The 20987-nt window shown below is 54.3% G+C and overlaps 1 protein-coding gene across 4 annotated transcripts in view; it reads left to right on the top strand.

The window, feature by feature from the left end:
* Nucleotides 1–19258, top strand: part of RPH3A (rabphilin 3A) — a 35709-nt gene extending 16451 nt beyond the window's left edge. Inside the window, exons 1-18 of one of the 4 annotated variants that reach the window (XM_072880469.1) lie at nt 1034–1111; nt 3018–3147; nt 3447–3533; nt 4060–4225; nt 4682–4723; nt 7133–7285; nt 8839–8931; nt 9103–9162; nt 9233–9454; nt 10560–10639; nt 11002–11076; nt 12274–12383; nt 14971–15097; nt 15622–15678; nt 15869–16020; nt 17819–17900; nt 18449–18545; nt 18927–19258. In XM_072880469.1, the coding sequence (XP_072736570.1) occupies nt 3025–3147; nt 3447–3533; nt 4060–4225; nt 4682–4723; nt 7133–7285; nt 8839–8931; nt 9103–9162; nt 9233–9454; nt 10560–10639; nt 11002–11076; nt 12274–12383; nt 14971–15097; nt 15622–15678; nt 15869–16020; nt 17819–17900; nt 18449–18545; nt 18927–19057 (1857 nt within the window). In that variant the 5' untranslated portion in view covers nt 1034–1111; nt 3018–3024 and the 3' untranslated portion in view covers nt 19058–19258. Of the gene's footprint in view, nt 1–1033; nt 1618–3017; nt 3148–3446; nt 3534–4059; nt 4226–4681; nt 4724–7132; nt 7286–8838; nt 8932–9102; nt 9163–9232; nt 9455–10559; nt 10640–11001; nt 11077–12273; nt 12384–14970; nt 15098–15621; nt 15679–15868; nt 16021–17818; nt 17901–18448; nt 18546–18926 lie in introns of those variants that run through there. The other 3 variants (XM_072880467.1, XM_072880468.1, XM_072880466.1) reach the window with 3 other exon arrangements.
* Nucleotides 19259–20987: the final 1729 nt, after the last annotated feature.

The raw sequence follows: 20987 nt of genomic DNA, 5'->3' as shown, positions 1-20987 counted from the left end.
ATCTAGGGGAGAGGGAGAGAAAAGCTTTTGGGAAGGCAGACAGCTTGTTCCTGGCTGCTACCGGGGCAAAAGCAGGGCATCCCTCCGGTTATTGGTTAGCGGTGGGTGAACAGCCTGTGCACGGGGCTCCGGCATGCGTGTAGGGTGGTGCTGGATGAAGCTGAAGAGAAATCTGGGCTTTCTGCTCCCAGTTACCACTTACTCAGGAGCTTCCTAGCCCGTGGCTCTTGGTGCAGTACCCCCTTTCCCAGGTCCTGCCCTGTTTCTGCCAGGTTCATGCCAGGACTTAGATTTTAACTTTTTATACAGTCCTCTCACAGCAGAGTTTGAATCAGAAAAAAAAGCCCAATTTCTTCAGCTTGAATGGGTGTTTTAATTAGGCAAATGTGCTTCGTTTGAAACTGGTGCCACAGGTGTGTGTACTGGCTGCTGAAGCTCTTCCACTGGTTAAAAAAAACCCTCTTAAGGAGCTGCTTCTGGTAAATGAGAGACTGGGAAAGATTTTGCAGCTAAATAATGAATCTCTTGAAATGCAAGGGCTTTTTTTTTTCTTTTTTTTTTTGCTTTGATTGTGCCATTTGTTCTAGTTTCTATAATAAGTTTGTTTGGGCTTGCAGATTTCCAACTGGAAGCTGCTTCTCTTGGAGCAGAGCTCTTGCAGCACAGCGGGGGGAACTGCAGAAGATATGGGCTTGTACATGTGCTTTGCTGCTAGGAAAATAAAGGTTTTGCCCCAAAAATGTTTTCCCTGCCCAGGTGGGAGCAGTGTGCTGCGACAGAAGCTGGATGTTGTTGGTTATTTTCTGTTGGGGGCTTTTCGTGGGGACCCTGCATTGCATGATGTGGGCTGGGAGCAACCGTGGTGTGATTCATTCCATTTAAATAAGCAATGTTTGGGGAACAGGCAGTTTCCAGGTTTTAATTGGAATACTGCTCATTGCTGGCTGGGTGTTTATCGGATGATGCAGCTCTCTTGAAATCAGTGAGACCTCCCCTGTTTGCAGCAGGTTGCATCAGCCACGGAGCCTGGGAAGGCACCAAGGGTGGACGATGGCTCTAGCAGCTGACTTACTCTGTAGGAAGAAATCACCTATGGATCATCTGCAAAGCAGTAAGCAGATGCTCAAGGGCAGGGGTAGACAGCCACGTCTCTCGGGAATAACACCGGAACAGGGAGTTAGGCTAGCAGATAGCAAAGTTAAGAGCAAAGTGGAAAGGCATTAAAGCACTCCCCTGCTGTCCAAGGATGTTATTTTTCAACAAAAACTGTTTCATCCAGGAAACAAACTAGCTCAGGTTGACAACCAGAATTGCTGTATGTAGGGACCCCGTAGTCGTGTCCCTGCCAAAACTTTAGGCAATGAAAACTGAAGGAACTTGCAAGCTCGCCCATCTGCTGTCTGGTGACACCGTAGCTGTGGAAATAACAATTTCTCCTGACTGCTGGCTCCGTCTGGCTCCGCTGGCTGCCCGGCCGCAGCCCGGCTCTCCTGTCTCCTCGCTGGGAATGGGCTTCAGGTTCATTAATAACCGTCAGAAGGCACCTCCACGTCAGCAGCCACCTTGGCCCTAAGCACGCTCGAACCCAGGGAGGTCAGCCCCCAGGGACGTTCTCCTGTGGGTTTTAGCACGGCCTACATCTTCTACCTAAATGAGATGATGTTATAACACGGCTTTGGTCAGATAACATACGCTGAGTCACGGAGCTGTGTCCCCTCTTTGGGCTTGACTCGGTGTCGGATGAAGTGCTTCGAGATCCTCCTGTTGACCGCAGCGAGTTTCCAATGGGGTGTTTTATGAACCGTAATAGGTTGCATGTTCCGTGATGCTTTATTTTTCCCCTCTTGCTGCTATTCCTTTATCAAGAACCCATGTACGATAACGCCGTTGCATTTCCACGTGTGGTCCACGGGATGCCGGCCGTCCTGCGAGCAGCTGGAGACCAACCGCAGAGGCACCTTATATAAAGGGGAGCTTATATATTGTTTATGAGCGATTCCAAGGTGCTGGCGGCCGAGCTGTCATAAATCTGAAGCTGTCATCAGACATGTGGGGAAATGTCTTTTAAACGTCGGGTGTTTTTTATGGCATGCCATGTTAGCGGCTTTGTCAGATTTGGGTCAGGCTGCCATGGGAGCGGATGGCAGCCCTGCAGGCGAGGGGGGCTGCTGGTCTCTCCATTGGGCTTGGGTCTCCTCCTCCCATTCTTCATTCCGCCTCCTTCCTTGCTGAATGGCATAAATAATGCATCCTTTTTCCCTTCTAGTGCTATTTTTAGGGCCAGGATTCTGGGTTAACTGAGCGTACAACTCGCCACCAGCTCTCGGGTGCTTGGCAGGCAGCTTGCTCCTGCTCCTGCTCCTGCTTTGCAAACTGCTTTTGCCAGTGCTGTTTTTTTCAGAAGTTGCTTAACTGTTTGTTTTTTTTTTTACCTTTCCAGTAAACAGATGTGTTTTTATAGCCTGTTCTCCAGTGGGCTTTTTGCATTTTACTCAAAGGGCTAAGAGTTTCCATAAAGTAAATTATATGCAATTCTTTTCTTAGAAAATGAGAAAACTAATTAATTCATTCAGTCCTCCTGCCAGAGCCCTTCCAAGATCTCCTCTTGCAGCTCTTCCACGGGCAGTCGCTGGGACTGGGTGGAAAGGTTTCCATTTGGGGAAAAAGCTGCTTCACTGATGCCAAATCGCTTTGTGCAAAAGCGCTGACTTGGATGAATTTTATGCATGTGTGTGTACGTGGGAGCTGGGGCCAGTATCTGCTCTCTGGCAGTGTCAGTGGAAGTGAACAGTCGTGCAATATAGAGCTATAGGGGAATATAATACTCCGACATGTCCCCTGGGATGTGTCTCTTCCCCTGGTTGCATTCCCATAGCTGGAAGAGGAGAGGCTCTGCTGGAAGCTGCACCAGGAAAAGGAGCCGCTGGACCAACGGCAGCAGCTGCCCCTTGGGAGCGGGACCCCGCATCCCGGCCGTGTGGTGCCTTTCCTGACAGCCCCTGTCCCCTTTCTGCCAGGCGACTCATGACCCGGCTGGAGGACATGCGCCGGAGCGTGCTGGGGGACGGGGTGAACCGCTGCATCCTCTGCGGGGAGCAGCTGGGGCCACGGGGATCCGCCTGCGTCGTCTGCGAGGACTGCAAGAAGGTGAGGCACCTCCCTGCGACCCGCTGCCTGGTGCAGCCCCCTGGACCCACACATCCCCCCCGGTGCAAAAACGGGCACCTTGATCTTTTGGCGTGCATTTCGATTGCCCCGCATCCCTCTGCCCGTGGCACAAAGGGACGTCCCCGGGGGTTTCTGCAATCACCCATGTTTGTGCTGGGAGAGCTCTCGTTAACCGTCTCTCGTTAACCTCATGCTCCCGAGGGGTGGTACTGGTGCGGTGGGACCTTTCGGTGGCCGCGACGTCCCCGCTGCCACCCGGTGCTTTGCTTTCTCTGCAGAATGTCTGCACCAAGTGCGGGGTGGAGACCACCAACAGCCGGCCCCACGCCATCTGGCTCTGCAAGATCTGCAGCGAGCAGCGGGAGGTGAGCGTGGCAGCCCGGGCGCTTCCACTGCCCTGGGTGTTCCTCGTGCCGGAGTGGGGACGTGGTCCCTGCCCTTGGTTTCACCCTGTGCACTGTCCCCACCCCAGACCTCCGAGATGGGACCAGCTCCAGACTGGGGGATGCTCCCAGGGACTTTCAGCCCCAGCACCATTCAACCTTGCCCAGCTACATGAGTCTGGTTCTTATAGGATGTTATAGGATGATCTTGTTTTCTAGATAAAATGCCCTTTTTTTTTTTCTTTCCTCAAAAACAGAGTCTTGGGGTTGAAGAGGCTGTTGTGGCCAGAGATCGGCTCCCTGCCACCTATGGTGTGCAAAAGCTGAAGAGTTAGTTAATTAGCAGGACAGGCCGTGGGGTCGCTGCGGGACGGGGGGTGCGGGGGTGCATGTCCTCAGTGTTGCCTGCTGGAGGCAGACCCTGGTGATGCAGGGGCCGAAGGCTGCCAGGTCTGCACTCAGCATCCCCTCGAGACATGGGTGCCACCCCACTGCCTGCACCCCCCAGGTGTGGAAGCGCTCCGGCGCCTGGTTCTTCAAGGGTTTGCCCAAGCAAGTGCTGCCCCAGCCGATGCCCGTCAGCAAGAACAAGGGACCCCAAGCCCCGAGCGAGCCCAGCCCGTCGGAGCCGCTCACCCAGGACCCGAAACTCCCCTCCCGCACACCCATCCGAGGTAGGTGAAAGCAGGTGCTGAATCCCTCCCTCTGCCCAAGGGCCAGGGGTCTAACCAGCGAGGCATTGGGTCTCCTCCCCATCATTTGCAAGGGCGAGCCCTAGCAGAAAGCAGCCAGAACAGTCGTGTAGCTGCTGCCTGTTTTCTAAAGGGCACAGAAATCGCCCCGCTGCCCTCCCTGCCTGCTGAGGCTTCCTCTGGGCTGTCCGAGTCAGGATGGCCAGGTTTGCAGGGACATCCTTGAGCCTTGAGCAAACCAGCCCTGGGCAGGGAGCTGGGGCACCTGGCCAGGGGTTTGGGCAGTGCCTGGGTATGCACATGGTGATGCAGAAGCCTAGAAAAAATAAGAATAAAAAAGGAAACCTGGGGAAGGAGTAGCAGCAACGTCCTGGGTTGGCGTTGGCGGTGCGGGTGGGCTGCAGCTTCACTGCTTCTCGCTCTGTTTGTGCCCCCAAGGCCAGGCGGACTCCGGGCCCGTGGCCGAGCAGGACTCCGATGGTAAGCACCGGCGTTTGCACCCTCCCCTGTGCCACTGCCTCGGTGCTGCCTGTGCTGAGCCCCTTCTCTCCCTCCCTCCTTTCCCCATGGTTTTTTCCCGCGGGAGGCAGCAGCAGCAGGACCTCTCCTTGCTGCTGCCACCCACCGCGCGTGGACCGAGTTATTCTGGGGCTTCCCCACCTACTGCACACGCCTGGGCTGAAATGCTGCAATTTAGAGTGCTGAGCAGAATTACCTCTGTAGGTGTCATTTCCTGGTGCTGATTGACGGGTGTTTTTCTGGTTATTTAATGGCAGTCCTTACGAAACCTCCCATGGAAACTTTAGGAGGCTTGCAGGATGCTTGTGCATGTCTGCGAGGGACAGAGCAGCCGAGCTGCTCTGCTCTGGCCACGTTGGGTTTCCCCCACCAAAGCTCTCGGCGCTGGTGCCCTGCACCCAGGCTTGTGCCGTGCACGGGTATCGGAGCAAGGCGAGGATGCGGCGGTGGTTTTTTATGGTTATGCCTTGCCCCCTCCAGCGCTTGCAGCCCCCTGAGGCTCTGCCTGCATCGTTGTGTTTAACAGCGGCAGCAGTCGGTGCCTCCTGCTTACAGGGGTGAAGCCACGTTCCTCGTCAGGGCTCATCTTTCTAACCTCACGTACGCCCTGCGCTGCTCTGGACCCGCATCCGCCAGACACTGCTGCCGGCACCGGCAGGAGCCGGAGCTGGGGGTGCTCCCAGACCGGCTGTGTCACCGGGAGTTAATTTTGAGGAATAGCCCCCATTTTCACAGTTTGGCATCGGAGTGCTGAGTGATGAGATTACCTGACCCCCCTCCAGCACTGGCTGCTCCCGGCTGGGCAATGATCAGGCTGGGAGCAGCCCAGTGGCTGCAGACCCTCCTCTTCCTCTCCTCTTCCTCGGCTGCGTGGAGGAGGCAGTGGGGGTCCTCCAGAGCGGTCCCCTCCGTCCCTCCCTTCCTTTAGCCCAGGATCTGTTGTGGCAGCGATAACCCAGCTGGCAGACGGCTGTCAGTGCGCAGGAGTCTTTAACGGCTGGTTCCTGGGGCCATGTTTGATTTCCCAGCTGTGGCTGCCTGGGGCTTCGCTGGGTGTTGAGTGGGCTGTGGGCTGCGGGCAGGGAGCACCTCAGTGGGCAGGGTGGGTGGCACAGCCTTGTGCTGAGCTGTGCTCCCTCCACCCTGCAGCACCGCTTGCGATGGGGATGCGTCCTGTGTGTCTGGGTGGTAGTGTTGGGGTGAGCTCCATGGGGGGTACCCATGGGGGGGTACCCAGGCTGGGGTACCCACGGTGGGCAGTGGTACCTGGACACAGCCGCAGCCCATGCTATGGCTGGCGGTGCCCAGCCCGGTTGTGCCGAGTGATGACCGTCTTCCCAAGCAGCTGCAGTTGGGGAAACCACTAAATTAAGACGATTTAATCACGATGGTAGCTGGAGCCGTTAAGCTTCCCGGCCTCACAACAGGCTGCTGTTATTAAGCCACCGGCTCGCCTGTGAGTCGGGGAGGGTTTGTCGCAGCTCCCTCCTGGTGATCAGCATGCTCATGACGTGCCCATGATTTTCCTAAAGCTCCCTTAGAAAATTATTTATTGCATCGCTATTTCTGCACCACGGGGCTCCTGGTTGTGGTTGCTCAATTCCCCTCCTCCCTCCTCTTCAGCATCGTGGCGTTTTCACCCCCCTCCTCTCCCCCACCTGCAATCTGTTGCATTTCACTTTCTCCTTGCGCCCAGCGACCCTGAGAGCCCAGCCAAGGATAAACATCCCATTTATGTCACAGCAAAGATTTATACCTGGAGTCTCCGGCACAAGCCAGGTGAGCGCCGAGACCTTTTCCATCACGTCTGTGGGTTGCAATTTATCACCGCGAAGCGGTCTCGGCACCCTGGTGCGTGTGGCTGGGATTTATCCGCTGGGGTGGCCGCTGCTGGGTGGATGGAAGTGAGAGGCAAAGGCAGCTGTCACCGTTGTCTTGCTAATAAATGGAAGATGGTCAGCAAAAAGAAAATATGATCCCCCTGTCCCGGGGACCATGGAGCTGTAATGCCATTAGAGGTTTGACGGGCACTGAGGACTGGCTGACGGATGCTTCTGGCCTTGTTTTCCCGTGGGGCTCTCGTGTCTCCTGGTGTCCCCATGTTTTGCCGTGTCCTTTGGGCTTTCCTGACCACTGTGTGCAGGTTTGATGGTGCAGAGCTCTCCTGCCGCCCCGCAGGTGCCGGATGGCTGGCAGTCCCAGTGCTTTGGGGGTGATGCTGCAGCGGCCGTACCCATCCTCCTCCTCCTCCTCCTCCTGCTCACGCCCAGGCTGGGCATCACCCAAGTGGCTGCTTTCAAGGCTGGCTTTGGGGACGGATGGGTGGCCGGGGTGCGAGCCTCACTGCTGCCTTTATCGCTCTTCCCACAGGCAGCGATGTGATGGCAGCTGCCCGAGGGAGCTACGCGGCGCCTGGTCGCAAGCCGGCCGAGGTCAGGCCGGGTCCGTGCGGCAGCGAGCACGCCGGCGGGGACACCGACAGCCGCGACTACGCTGCCGAGAGCGGGGTCAGCAGGAGCCCTGGTGAGAGCTGCACTTCTGTGTACTTGTGCACTTCTGTGTGCTTGTGCACGCTTCTGCGTGCTTGGAAGGAGAGAGCTGGGGGGCACGAAGCCAGCAGCCGTACAAGGGTTGTCTCTGTTCGACATGCAGCACTAAGTGATGCTGAGGGATTTCACGTTGCAAAGCATCGGCGCCTGCTTCCCGCGCCGCTCGCCTGCTGTTTTACGCTGCTCCGTGGGGTTTGCTGATGGGGAGGTCCAGGGTGTTAGCGGGATTGGGGGGAGGCACGGAGGGGGATCCCTGTCCCTTCCCCTGTGTGCAGGGAGGAGAGGCAGGATCCTGCTGGGCTTTTCGCTGCAAAGGGTCATCTTATGGCCCATGGAAGGACGTGAATTTGAAAAGCCCTGTGCATGATGCAAGAGCTGTAAGCGAAGAGAGGAGTGGGCTCAGCGCTTACCAGGCTAACTTTAAGCAGAGATGAAATGCAACTGAGTTGGGACTCTAAGTAGAAGCATTTTTCATGCCGCTATGCCCCTGCCTCGCTGCCGGGGTGGGCACGAGTCCCATGAGGCGCTGCCAAAGGAGCAGGCATGGGCCAGCCCTGCCTGCAGGAGCCCATGCTTCGCTGGCAGGGGCCTGGCTGGGGATGTTGTTTCTTGTTTCATGAAAATTTGATGTGCTCCAAGCTCTTGTAAATGGCTGTGATACGAACGGCTGGCTGACAGCATTCGGCGGGGCCTGGATCCTCCCCAGGTGCCTCCAGAAGGGGAAAGGCACTTGCAGAGACCACTTTTCATCTAGGAGCTGAGCTTGCAAATTTAATAGTGAAGCTAAAAATGTCTGGAAAATATCCAAATCCTCTTTAATTCCTTGGGGAAAAAAAGGAATATTCAATGGCAGGATAGTCAGGTAATAGCTGGAGAGGGGCGTTCAGAGGGGCTGCCTGGGCTTCTGCCACGGGGACCTGGTGTTTTAATTCACGTTTGGGTGGGTAACCCTTGAGGGTGCACCCGTGCCCCATCGCTGTCTCGGGGGACGCCGTGCAGCAGTGGCCCTAGGGCGTTCTGGGGGTGTGATGGGCATCGCAGCGATGCTCCCGGGTTAGTTCGCTTTCCAGCACGTGGCCACCCCCCATATCAAGGTCAGGTTGGACGGGGCTCTGAGCAGCCTGATCCAGTTAAAGATGTCCCTGCTCTTGCAGGGGGGTTGGATGAGATGACCTGGAAAGGTCCCTGCTAATCCAAAGCGTTCTATGATTCGACGATATCCATCCTCCTTGTTCCACATCTCCTGCGTCTCCCTCTTTTGCAGGCGGATCAGCGCAGCACGGGGTCCCCCTAGTGAAACGCTCCCTGCTCCAGCCCGGGCTGCACCCGCTCCCCACATCACTGACCCCAAAAGTGTGCGGGGCCGAGCCGTTATCTCGGCCACCTCCATCCATCGGCCAAACCTCTCTCCTCTCAGCTGCCTCCGGCTGCCTTTCCCCAGCCGATTCCGGCTGCAACTCCCTCCTTGACACAGGCAAAGTCCCTGGGGTCCGAAACGCTGTTGCTGATTCTCTTCTCTCTTTGCAGGCGTGAAGCGGACCAACTCCCTGCAAGCCCCGCGGCCGCCCCCGCCAGCCGCTGCCGGCCCCGCTCCTGGTCCCGGTCCAGCAGCACCCCCAGGTAGGATGGGATGGGGATGCAGCCAGCATGCTCGGTCCCCGGGGGACACACCCCGATGCCCTGCCATGGGCAGGGATCCCTCTGCGTGGGACAGTGCCAGTGCTGGGGTGGGAGAGGGGATGGAGGGCATCGCCCAGGAGAACACCCCAGTAATGCTGCATCTGTCCCCAGCGCCACTGGCAGCGGGAAGACCGGGTCCTGGGGCGGCCAGCCGGTTCCCGGAGAGACAAGGTAAAATTCGGCTGCATGTGGGGGGCTGGGGGGCAGAGCACGCCAGGGGCTAACGGGGTCCCTCCCACAGCGAGCCCACCGCTGGGACCCCCAGAGCCGGCCCGCCCCGCTGCTAGGGAGGAGCGAGGAGGGGGCTACGCCGTGCCCCCCGCCAGAGAGGAGAGGCCAGCCCGGCAGCCCCCCACCTTCCCACAGCCCCCTGCCATCCCACCGGCGCCTGCCGCCCCACTGCGGCAGCCACCCCAGGAGGAAGAGGAGGAGGACGCCAACAGCTATGACTCTGATGAAGGCAGTATGTACCCAGGGCAGCCGGACGGAGGAGAGGGAGCGTTTTCTTTGGGAAATGCAGAATTTTGAGGAGGTGGTTGCTGCAGGACTGTGACTCGCGCTCTAAGGTCATGGGTCTCTGGTAGGGAGAGTCCTCGGGGGAATGCTGCTTCCCCATGGGGCTTGGAGCTGGGGCAGGGTCTCGCAGGCTGTCCCTGCTCAGTCAGTTCAGCGCAGCTCATGGGACCTTCAGTCGGTTTTGCACCAAATTACTGAGCTCTGACACGTGATGGTTTAGGCTCTGGTCTCACACAACCTTCCCATTTCCAAATTCGAGTCCTGAAGGCGGCTGCCTCTTTCCATCAGAGCATCCTTCGCTGCAAGCAACGCCACTGGACCTGTCTGTAGGAAAGGCTTGGTGGCTTCTGTACCTTTACACCGTGAGATCTTGGTGTTCAGTCGTTTTCTCCCCTAACGAGGGAGTTTGCTGTGTGAGGGTGAGCATCCGTGGCAGGGCAGTGCTTTGCCTGTCCAGCCTGTTCCCACCCAGGATGGGAAGAGCTGCTCTGGGCCAGGAGCAGATGCAGAAATGGTGCTCAGATAGGAGCAGATGGACCTAGCTGAGGTTCTGTGCTAACTCTTCATCCCTGTGATCTTTTCCTGGTGAGCACGTGAAGACAAGCGTGAACTGGTTTCCAACAAGTCAAAACAGCCCAAATGCCGAGCCCCAAGTCTTGGGAGGAGATGCTGGCCACCTGAGCTGAAACACCTTCTCAGGGTGGTCCTGGGGTGGCATTGCCTCCCCGAGCTGTGCCCAGAGAAGGGTTTGTACCGTTACATCCTCCTTTGCCTGGTGAATATTAAGATCACCCCCAAAGCCCCAGGCTGCCCTCCCTGTACCCTGGGCTGGTCCAGCTTTGTAAAGCTTTGATGAGCAGAGCTCGTGAATCTGGCTGGATTTGTACATGGCAGTTTGGCCAATGCTGGCGCAGACCCACGTGCTTTGAATGGTTTTACATTTGAACTGCTAATCTTTCTAATTATTACTAATCAGGGCTGATTAAACAGTTATTGGCTGGGGTTTTAACGAGGTCCTATTTCCAACTCCTCTCTCCCCCCTCCACTGTCAGCTACGCTGGGAGCGCTGGAGTTCAGCCTGCTCTACGACCAGGAGAACAGCTCCCTGCACTGCACCCTCATCAAGGCCAAAGTAAGTGGTCCCCTTTTTCCCCTTCTTTCACCTATTTAAGTCCTCTGGCTCCCAGCTCCCCCAGTGCAACGGGCTGGGAGCAGCGTGAGCCTCGCTGGCAGAGGCTGCTCCCCTGGGACACCCAGCCCAGCCTTGCTGGCACTGCTGCTCCTGGCTGGGAAGAAGTCCGTGGGGCTTTTCCTTGAGTGGGTCTGATGTTTCAGCACATCATGGCACCCATGCCTGCTCGGGGCAGAGGACAAGGCTGTTGGCTTGCTTGAATGCATTTTCTCTTTACTGAGTTGCTTCATGGGTAGCTCTTTCTCTTCCCTGGCTCTGCTTAAGGAGGATGCAGGCATCGTGTTTTCTTTATTATCTTTTAGGGCTTAAAGCCAATGGACTCAAACGGCCTGGCGGATCCCTACGTCAAACTGCACCTCTTGCCTGGAGCCAGCAAGGTGAGGCTTTGCCTGGTTTGGGTGTGTTTGGGGCTGGGGATGGAGCAGAGGTTTCTCAAAGCCCCCCGAGGTCCCTTCCTTGTGTCAGACTTCCTCCCCTCGATTTCTCCACACTCACTGCCGCTGTTTTACACGGGAGGTATCTCAGAAAAGCAATGATGCTTGCAGATGCTCTCCTGTACCTGAGGAACAGCTCAACCTGCAGACAGGGATCTGCTTAGGGATGGAGGGGAGGTCCAGAGGAGGTGACACTGTTAATGAATCACAAAACATCTGACAAAAAGCCTAATTATTACTGGCGTTCGAACGATCCATTTGCTTTGAGGCTGCAGCATGTTCTCGTTAGAGCTGTGAAGAAATAACCATTGAGTAAACTCTGACTCTCCCCCCCACAAGAAAGCTCTGGAAATACCACTCCCCAGCCCAGGTAAGCTGATCTCAGTGGGGAAACCTTTGAGGAAGGAATGACCACCGCTGGTCCAGTGCCCAAGGGGTGCTGGCTCCTTGCCCAGGGGCTGCAAAGCTCTTCTGTGCAGCAGAGTTTTGCTCAGAGGGCCTAAGTGTAAAACAAGGGGAAAAACTGATAATAAAACCATGGGATTGATATTTACAGGTTTACTTTATGTGCGGGGACTCTCTGGTCTTGTGCAGAGTAAATCGAGGTGTCGTGATCTTGGGAATTGCTTTGATTTCTATTGCTCTCTTGTTTGCTCATCTTTCTTTTAATTTTGTATTTTGCACGTGTGTTTGTGAAAGACGCATGAACGAGTGACAGAGCTCCTCATTTCCCAAGCTGTCATCTCCTTTAGACCACGAGAGCCGTTACCCAAGCCCCACGCAGCCTGCCCTGTGCAACTTTTTCTTGTACAAGTGTCCTTGAGTGAGTAGACCCCAGACAGTCAAAAAAGCCGTGTGGTGAAGGCTGCCCTGGCCACTGCAGGTGATAGGGTCCCCAGTGCTTTCATAAAGGTCCACCTTGTCGGGTCGGTGATGCTCACCTGGAGTTGACGGCTTGCTGGCGCGACAGCCTCAGCAGGCAGCGGTGATGTTCTGCAGAGTCCTCCATGCCCCAGTCAAACCACCTCTTGTGAGCCAGAGGTGATGGAGCGTCTAATTTACACTCCTCTACCGGGAGCCTAAATTTAGGCTGGGAGGAGTTCAGGGCTGTAATGATGCCATGTTTTGTTTTGATGCCAGTCAAATAAGCTGAGGACGAAGACGCTGCGCAACACCCGTAACCCTGTGTGGAATGAGACCCTGGTGTACCACGGCATCACGGATGAGGACATGCAAAGGAAAACACTCAGGCAAGCAGGGCAGCTGGGGTATCCTGCAGCATGGTGGGACGGGGACCGCGGGTCTCCTCGCACGGGGCGTAGCAAGCCGGCCTTCCTCAGGAGGGCACCGGCAGTGAAATGCAGGTGTTGATAGAGCACCTGGAAATGCGGAGTTTTTGGTCAAAATCAACATGGTTCACATGAACATGCTGATTTTGATGGTCCTTTTTAAAAAGAGAAAGAAAGACATTTTGACCCTATCATTTAATATTAAATTATTGCCATTACTATTATTCTTATCAGCATAGAGATTTGTACATTGCATGTCTGGGCATGATTTGACAGTGTCCCAGCAAAACGTTTAGATGTCTCTCAAAATGTTTGAATGCTTGACATTTCCTTCCTACAGGAAATTTCTACCTTTTGATTTCTTGCCCCATCGCAGAGCACATATTAAAAATGTTGATTTTTCTGGCAAAACAGAAGTTCTGTTTTCTGACTGCTTTTAGTCAGAGGAGAGCCTGGAATCTCAGGAAAAAAAAGGAGAGTTTATGACCTTTGGAAGAAGGGGCAGGCAACTCAGGAGGACTACAAAGATGTCATGAGGTTATGCAGGGAGAAAATTAGAAGGGCCAAAGCCCATCTAGAACTTAATCTGGCTACTGCTGTAAAAGACAATTAAAAATGTTTCTATAAATACATTAGCAACAAAAGGAGGGCTAAGGAGAATCTCCATCTTTTATTGGACATGGGGGGAAACATAGTGACAAGGGATGAGGAAAAGGCTGAGATACTTAATGCCTTCTTTGCCTCAGTTTTTAATAGTAAGACCAGTTGTTCTCGGGGTACCCAGCCCCTGAGCTGGAAGCCAGGGACAGGGAGCAGAATGAAGCCCCCATTATCCAAGGGGAAATGGTTAGCGACCTGCTACACCACTGAGACACACACAGCTCTATGGGGCTGGATGGGATCCACCCAAGGGTACTGAGGGAGCTGGCAGAAGTGCTCACCAAGCCGCTTTCAATCCTTTATCAGCAGTCCTGGCTAACCGGGGAGGTCCCAGTTGACTGGAGGTTATAAAATGTGACACCCATCTACAACAAGGGCCAGAAGGAGGATCTGGGGAACCACAGGCCTGTCTGGCCTCGGTGCCAGGGAAGGTTATGGAGCACATCATCCTGAGTGCCATCACGTGGCACGTACAGGACAAGCAGGTGATCAGGGCCAGCCAGTGTGGGTTTAGGAAAGGCAGGTCCTGCTTGACCAGCCTGCTCTCCTCTGTGACAAGGTTGACCCGCTTAGTGGATGAGGGAAAGGCTGTGGATGTCATCTATCTAGACTTTCGTAAAGCCTTTGACACCATTTCCCACAGCATTCTCCTGGAGAAACTGGCTGCTCATGGCTTGGATGGGAGTACGCTTCGCTGGGTAAAGAACTGGCTGGATGGCCGGGCCCAAAGAGTGGTGGTGAACGGAGTTTACTCCAGTTGGCGGCCGGTCACAAGTGGTGTTCCCCAGGGCTCAGTACTGGGGCCAGTTCTGTTTAGTATCTTTATCAATGATCTGGATGAGGGGATCAAGTGCACCCTCAGTAAGGTCGTAGATGACACCAGGTTGTGCGGGAGTGTTGATCTGCTGGAGGGGAGGAAGGCTCTGCAGAGGGACCTGGACAGGCTGGATCGATGGGCTGAGGTCAATTTTACGAGGTTCAACAAGGCTCAGTGCTGGGTCCTGCACTTGGGCCACAGCAACCCCATGCAACGCTGCAGGCTTGGGGAAGAGTGGCTGGAAAGCTGCCCAGTGGAAAAGGACCTGGGGGTGTTGGTCGACAGCCGGCTGAACATGAGCCAGCAGTGTGCCCAGGTGGCCAAGAAGGCCAATGGCATCCTGGCTTGTATCAGAAACAGTGTGGCCAGCAGGACTGGGGCAGCGATCGTCCCCCTGTTCTCAGCACTGGTGAGGCCGCGCCTCGAATGCTGTGTTCAGTGTTGGCCCCTCACTGCAAGAGAGACACTGAGGGGCTGGAGCGTGTCCAGAGAAGGGCAACGGAGCTGGGGAAGGGTCTGGAGCACAAGGCTGATGGGGAGCGGCTGAGGGACCTGGAGTTGTTCAGCCTGGAGAGGAGGAGGCCGAGGGGAGACCTCATCGCTCTCTACAACTGCCTGAAAGGAGGGTGTAGAGAGGTGGGGGTCGGTCTCTTCTCCCAGGTAACAAGTGATAGGACAAGATTAAACAGCCTCAAGTTGTGCCAGGGGAGGTTTAGACTGGATATTAAGAAAAATTTCCTCACCAAAAGGGTTGTCAAGCATTGGAACAGGCAGCCCAGGGAAGTGGTTGAGTCACCATCCCTGGAGGTATTTGAAAGCCGTGTAGATGTGGTGCTTAGGGATATGGTTTAGTGGTGGACTTGGCAGTGCTGGGTTAACAGCTGGACTTGATGACCTTAAAGGTCTTTTCCAACCTAAACGATTCTATGATTCTATGAGCCAGCTGGATGGAGGCTTGAATGGTGCTTTGCTTTGTCCACCCTGAGTAGTGCCCTCGCAGGAGTGGTTTTGTGCGCCGGAATCAGGTATGGCTCCAGCCTGGTTGATGTTCACCTTTCCTGTTCCCTTCAGGATCTCCGTGTGTGATGAAGACAAATTTGGCCACAATGAGTTTATTGGAGAAACTAGAGTTTCCTTGAAAAAACTCAAAGCCAATCAGAAAAAGAACTTCAACATCTGCTTGGAGAGAGTAATACCAGTGAGTTTTTGTGAAATTTATTTCTGCTACCATTAATGTTGAGGTTGTTAACAAATGGCATGTGAGGGAGTTAGTGGTGAACTTGGAGCTGGAACCAGCCAAGAGCAGTAGGTGCTTGACTTCACTGGCATCTTAGGAGCTGGATTCCTGCCCATGTCTGGGCTGGTGCGACACGTCAAGGCCAGGAGATAAAAGCGTGGTGGGAATCCAGGGGAAGTGACTCTGGGGAACTTCCCTGGTGGCCACGGATCTGCTGGCATTGCCAGCTTGTGCTGATGTATGTCACTGTGGAGGAGAGGGCAGGTTGTTCCATCCCTGAGCTCTGCTCCCCAGTGCTGTGGGTGAGGTGCTGAGTCTGCTGAAGTGGAGGTTGTTGGAGCAGATGAATGTACCTGAGCCCCCTTCCACTTCAGAGGCCAGCGAAAGAGCTGGGCTGGGCTCCTGGGGGTGTTTTTGCCATAGGACGGTGCCTCTCCAGCTGTGGTCACTCACGGCAGTCTCTCTTTTCCCCTTCCCCATCCAAGATGAAGCGTGCTGGAACAACCGGCTCATCCCGTGGGATGGCACTGTACGAAGAGGAGGTAAGAGTTCTTGGAGGACGACATGCTCCATGCATGTTTCACCCATCATCTCTCATGTACAAGCCCCCTTTTTTCCCCCCTCATGGCGATACAAGGTTCCCTTGTATCCATCTCATCTCATCGTCTCTGCAGTTGACAGTCTTCCTCACTCAACCCCCGTGTTTCCATCTCTGCTCACTTCCTCTTGCAGGTAGATCGTGGCGGGGATGTGGAGGAGCGTGGGAAGATCCTCGTGTCCCTCATGTACAGCACCCAGCAGGGCGGCCTGATTGTCGGCATCGTACGCTGCGTGCATTTGGCAGCCATGGATGCCAACGGATACTCAGATCCTTTCGTTAAACTGTAAGTGGGAGCTGGGGCTGGCATAGCGCAGTGATGCATGGTCGTGGAGCCACCCACTGTCCTTGGGCAGTAGCTGATGCTCTGAGATCTCCTTCCAAAACCACTGGAGAGAGGAGAGTGTTTCCCAAGCACCTTGAGACCTCATGCAGGACTGAGCTGCCCACTGGCGATGCCTGTGCAAGGTGGTCACCCTCTGCTTGAGTGCCCCTGCCATGGCTGAAGCTAAGTGAGACTGACCCAGCCCTTAGGTCCATCCACTCCCCGTAGGTTCCCAAACGCACAGACCCAACAGCCACCTTGTAGGTGCAGAGCAGGAGGACAAGAGAGGTCCTTCTCCCTGGCTTTGACCCACCGTGCCTGCAGGGTGGAGGGGATTTCATGTCCCTCTGTGCATGACCAAGAGCACGTGCCCCGCTTGCTGCCCCATAAGCCCACGTGCTGGTTGTTGCTGGGAGCCCAGGGATCGCCCTGCCGTGCCTGTCCGTGTCCTGTGCCATGTCTCCACTGCAAACAAATCAGCTTAATTAATGCAGACCGTGGTGTTTGCTGCAGTTCATGCTGGCGATGCCTTGCTGTGACAGGGAGCGGGTCTCCTCGAGCGGCAGCGCACCCATCGGTGCTCTCAGCCGCGGAGGCAGGTGATGGGGGAGCGGTGCTTGTCGAGTGGCTCCTGCGAACATGGGGGAATAAGATCATTTTAACTCGAACCTCATAAACTGCGATACGGAGAGAACCCTGCAGTCATTCCCGGTTGTGGTTGTGGCTGCAGATGGGTTTCCGTTGCTGTTTTCGCTTTGTCTTCAGAAGAAAAACCCCTCTATTCTCCCTAGAAGTCATTCAATAACTCTTGCGTTTAACATTTTGCACATCTTTTTGTGGCTGAGTGGAACTAAATAGTTTTCCTTCTCAGTCTCTTATTTTTTATATTTTCCATTCCCACAAACAGAAGATGGTGGCTTTCCATTTTTAAATCAACTTCCAACACAGATCTAATAAATGCCAACTCTACAATTTAGTTCTGGGTCTGCAGCCAGGCTGCAAAGCCCGAGCCGTAATTTTTCCCACGTTCTCTAGGTGAACCTACATTGGCTGAGTATATTAATCTGCGTGGTATTAAACACTAATGGGCTATTTTTATCTCCCCCCCCCCCCCACGTTTTTCCCCATCTCTGTATGCTCTCACATGTTCTTGGCTGGGTTTTCCAGCAGCCAGGCTCGGTGACTGACCATGCGATTGCCCTCGTCTGCTGGCGACCAGCCCGGCTGCTCGTTTTCCATATTCCCTGACCATTTCAGCTGCTCCCCGCTGTCAGCCTCGGCAGGTTCCCCCCAGCGAAATGCACAGTTCGCCCGCTTTTGCTCAGTAAAACACCTATAACCATTTCTTTTAGCATGGGTTGAGGAAAAAGGACTTGGGACCAACGCGTGGTTTGGAAGGACATGAAGAGTGCATGTGCAAGCTCTCTGCTTTCTGGTGGCTGAACGTTACCCAGCTGCTCTGAGCAAGAGATGCTCCCCCAGAAAGGGCTCTGCTGAGCTCAGCGCTCTGCGCAAAGCAGGTCTTCATGGTTTCCTGTGTCTCGTCTGGCAATCCAGGGGAAAAAAAAAAGTATTCAGGATTTTACTCATTTTACATTTATTTTAGATAATTTTAGAAGGTGGGAAGGGAGACTGGCTAACCCATTTTTTTGCCTTAAATATCTTCAGTTGCTTTTTTTCCTAGCCCAAAACCTCACTTTTTTTATGAACTCACGCTGTTCTTGCACTTGAGTTTTGAGCTGTTTTCTGTTGCCCCCAGTTGGCTGAAACCTGACATGGGAAAAAAGGCCAAGCACAAGACACAGATTAAGAAGAAAACATTGAATCCTGAGTTTAATGAAGTAAGGACAGATCTAATTTTTGTATTATTAAATCAACTTAGCCAATTACTGTGTTGTGCGGAGGAGGTGGAAGACAAACTCCCCGAGGTTTGGTTCTCGCTCAGCCTCCTTTCCCCTTTCCGCACACGGGAATGTTTTAGGAATGACTTTGCCACGGGAGCCCTCACCAGTTCAGTGCCGGGCAGCACCGGTACACACCGAAACCTCTCTGCTGCCGACTCCGTGTCCCCGTGGCCAGGGGATGTGGGTGGGACAAGGATGCCGGGGGAGTCCCGTGGCTGGTGCTGCCTTGATGGGACACCTGCAAAGTGCTCACTTAGATACAAGGGGGGAGCTCAGCTGATGGGTTTGTGCAGCATGCTGTGATCCTGGGAGGAGAGGTGCCGCAGGGAAGGAGCGTTTGCTCTTCATTAGTGTATTTTAAATATCCTCTCACTGGATTTTGAATTCAGGCTGTACAGAGTGATCGTTTGCAATTTCTTAACTGCAGTTTTCGGGGTGTATTTTCCTGGGATGCTTGGGGTGACGTGGGTGTTCTCCTTCTGCAGGAGTTCTTCTATGATATAAAACACAGCGATCTGGCCAAGAAGTCACTGGATATTTCTGTCTGGGATTACGACATCGGAAAATCAAATGATTACATTGGTGAGCTGCAAGTCTCTGTGCTCTGGGGTGCGGTTTTGATGCCCAATATAGTGCTTGCTGTATGGGAGGGACATGTAGGTCACCTGCCCTGTGAGGAAGCCCAGGCTGAGCTTTGAGGTAGGACCGTGCAGGTTGTTTGGGCGCTTGTATCAGGCCATCGAATGGCTGATCCAGCGTTGGGACCTACTGCACTGCCCCATCTCCAGCATCCCATGGGGTCTTCTGTGCAGGCAGAGCATCTCTAGTTGTTTCCATGAGATTTTAAATCCAGGAGGTGGAAGGAAATGCTTGCAAATGTGGGGTCTGTCCCCATGGAAGTGATTTACTGGAACACCAGGATCATCTCTCAATATGATGTCTCCTCTTCTCCCTTTCTTCCAGGCGGCTGTCAGCTTGGCATTACGGCTAAGGGGGAGCGCTTGAAACACTGGTATGAATGTTTGAAGAACAAGGACAAGAAGATTGAACGCTGGCACACTCTCCAAAACGAGAACCACGTTGCCAGTGATTAAAGGGAGCCACTGCCCAAACCTCCCCAAATGGCCCATCCTCTGCCAAGCCCCTGTAGATCTCTGATGTCCGTCTTCCAGCGCAGTCATGCCTTGCTACACACCTCTGGTCCCAGGGCAGCAATGCTCTTCTGCCTCCTCCAAGCATCCTCTGTGCCCTGTCCTCACCTCCACCTGAAAACTAACCCAGATCTTTTGTATTCACTTCCTTTGTTTGTTTTTTTTTTTTGGGGGGGGGTCATTGAATTATCCTGGTGTGTAATTTTGTCAAGCAATAGTTATCCTCTGACTGTTCCTCTTTCTCACTAGTCTCACGCACGCCGTGATAGCCTTCCTGTTGTGTGTGTGATGCTCTGTGTTCCTCCAGCCTCTGCTCGTGTGGCTCGTCCCGTCACCACCGGCTCATGGCTCCTTTGTCTCCCACCAGGATGTGCGGCCACCAGCCCGGCCGTGCTCTCGTCCAGCGCCGGGGGGGGGGAGTTGAGAGCTGGTGTCGGAGCATCGGCCCGTTCTGCTTGTTGTGATATCGATACCTCAGTTGCAATAATGAAAAAGCTGTTTGGCTTTGGTGTGGGTCGTAACCGTAGCCTGGTATCTGTGTTGTCGTGATTAGGCTAAAGCCTGTGTCACTGATGTAATCCTGCAAGTCCTGCTTGAGCTTTAGTTCTGATTTGGTACACTTGAGCAATATTGTGGTACATCCTTTGCTGAGAAGATCTACCAATAACACAATAACAAGAAATAGGGAGCCACTCTGTGCTCGCAGGGAAACAGAGATTGGGGTTGGTTCGTGTTCGCTTCCAGCTGCCACGTGCGGTTCCTTTCGCCCGAGGAACTCGCGCGCTCCGTTGCTGTAGGAGCACACCCGTGTTTCAAGCTTGTGACTACCTCCTCTTCACGTCCGAGCTGCGAAGTAGTGACTAGCTGAACCCCGAGGGGAGTCCCTGGGCCCTCCTCAGACTATCCTTTCCATTGCCGACCATTTGCCGTGCCATATGCAGGAGGGGAGCCGAGGGAGAAGATACTTCCCACCAACTAGCTGATGTGTGCAAGGATTATTGCTTTAAAATACCACAAATACTGAAATTAGCTGGAACAGTTAGAGGTCTTCCAACTTTGGGGTGGGGGTTTTTTTTGGGTTTGTCTTTTTTTTTTCAAATCTGTACAAGAACTGTTGTCTTCAACCTGCATTTTAATGATCGTCTGGAGGTGTTTGATTTCTTCTCGATAGCAGGAGAGTCACGACACTTTCAGACTGATGCTGATGGGGTTTGGTACCATTCGCTGTCTCTGGACAACCTCAAGCATAGCAATGTTGATAGTAGCACAATAAGCACTACTGGAATATATTGTTGGTCAGCTACACACCACGCATGTTGTATGAAACCTGAACCCCAGCCCCTTTGGTTCACACTGTCACCCCATGACTTCCCCTGCAACCCGCTGCTGTAGTCTGCTGGTGTGCTGTCGTGTGGCGTGTTCTCAATTCAGCTGTGCCGCAGAGCTGTTTCTTTTGAATTGGATGAGTGCTTTTCCTATTCTTCTTCTTTTTTTTTCTTTTTTTTTTTGTTCCCCCTACCCTTCCCCCAGCAGCATTTGCTCTGCGTGCTGACTTGCGATGAGCGTGGCTGCAGGGCTGTGATTTCTGCAGGTGGTGGGGGCTGTGTGCTGAGCAATGAGAACATTGCTGCGTGATGCTAACATCTCTGCCTGATGCTGCTGCTGCTGCTGCAGAGCAGTCCTTCCCCAGCCCAGCTTGCTTGCTGCGGCCCAGGGCTTGCCCTTGGCAGCCCACAGAGGTCTGCTTTCCCCCCCAGCCCTGGCTGGGTGCTGCCAGCGCGTGGTAGCCAGCTCTCCACCTGGAGACACCCTTGGACCACAGATGGGGAAAGCAAACCTAAACCAGCATGGGCATCCTTTGCTGCTTTCAGCC

This window comes from Ciconia boyciana, chromosome 15, assembly GCF_034638445.1.
Source record: "Ciconia boyciana chromosome 15, ASM3463844v1, whole genome shotgun sequence".
In the NCBI taxonomy this organism is placed as follows: Eukaryota; Metazoa; Chordata; class Aves; order Ciconiiformes; family Ciconiidae; genus Ciconia; species Ciconia boyciana.
Note: the sequence above shows the minus strand (reverse complement) of the source record. Positions and strands in the feature narration are given on the sequence as shown.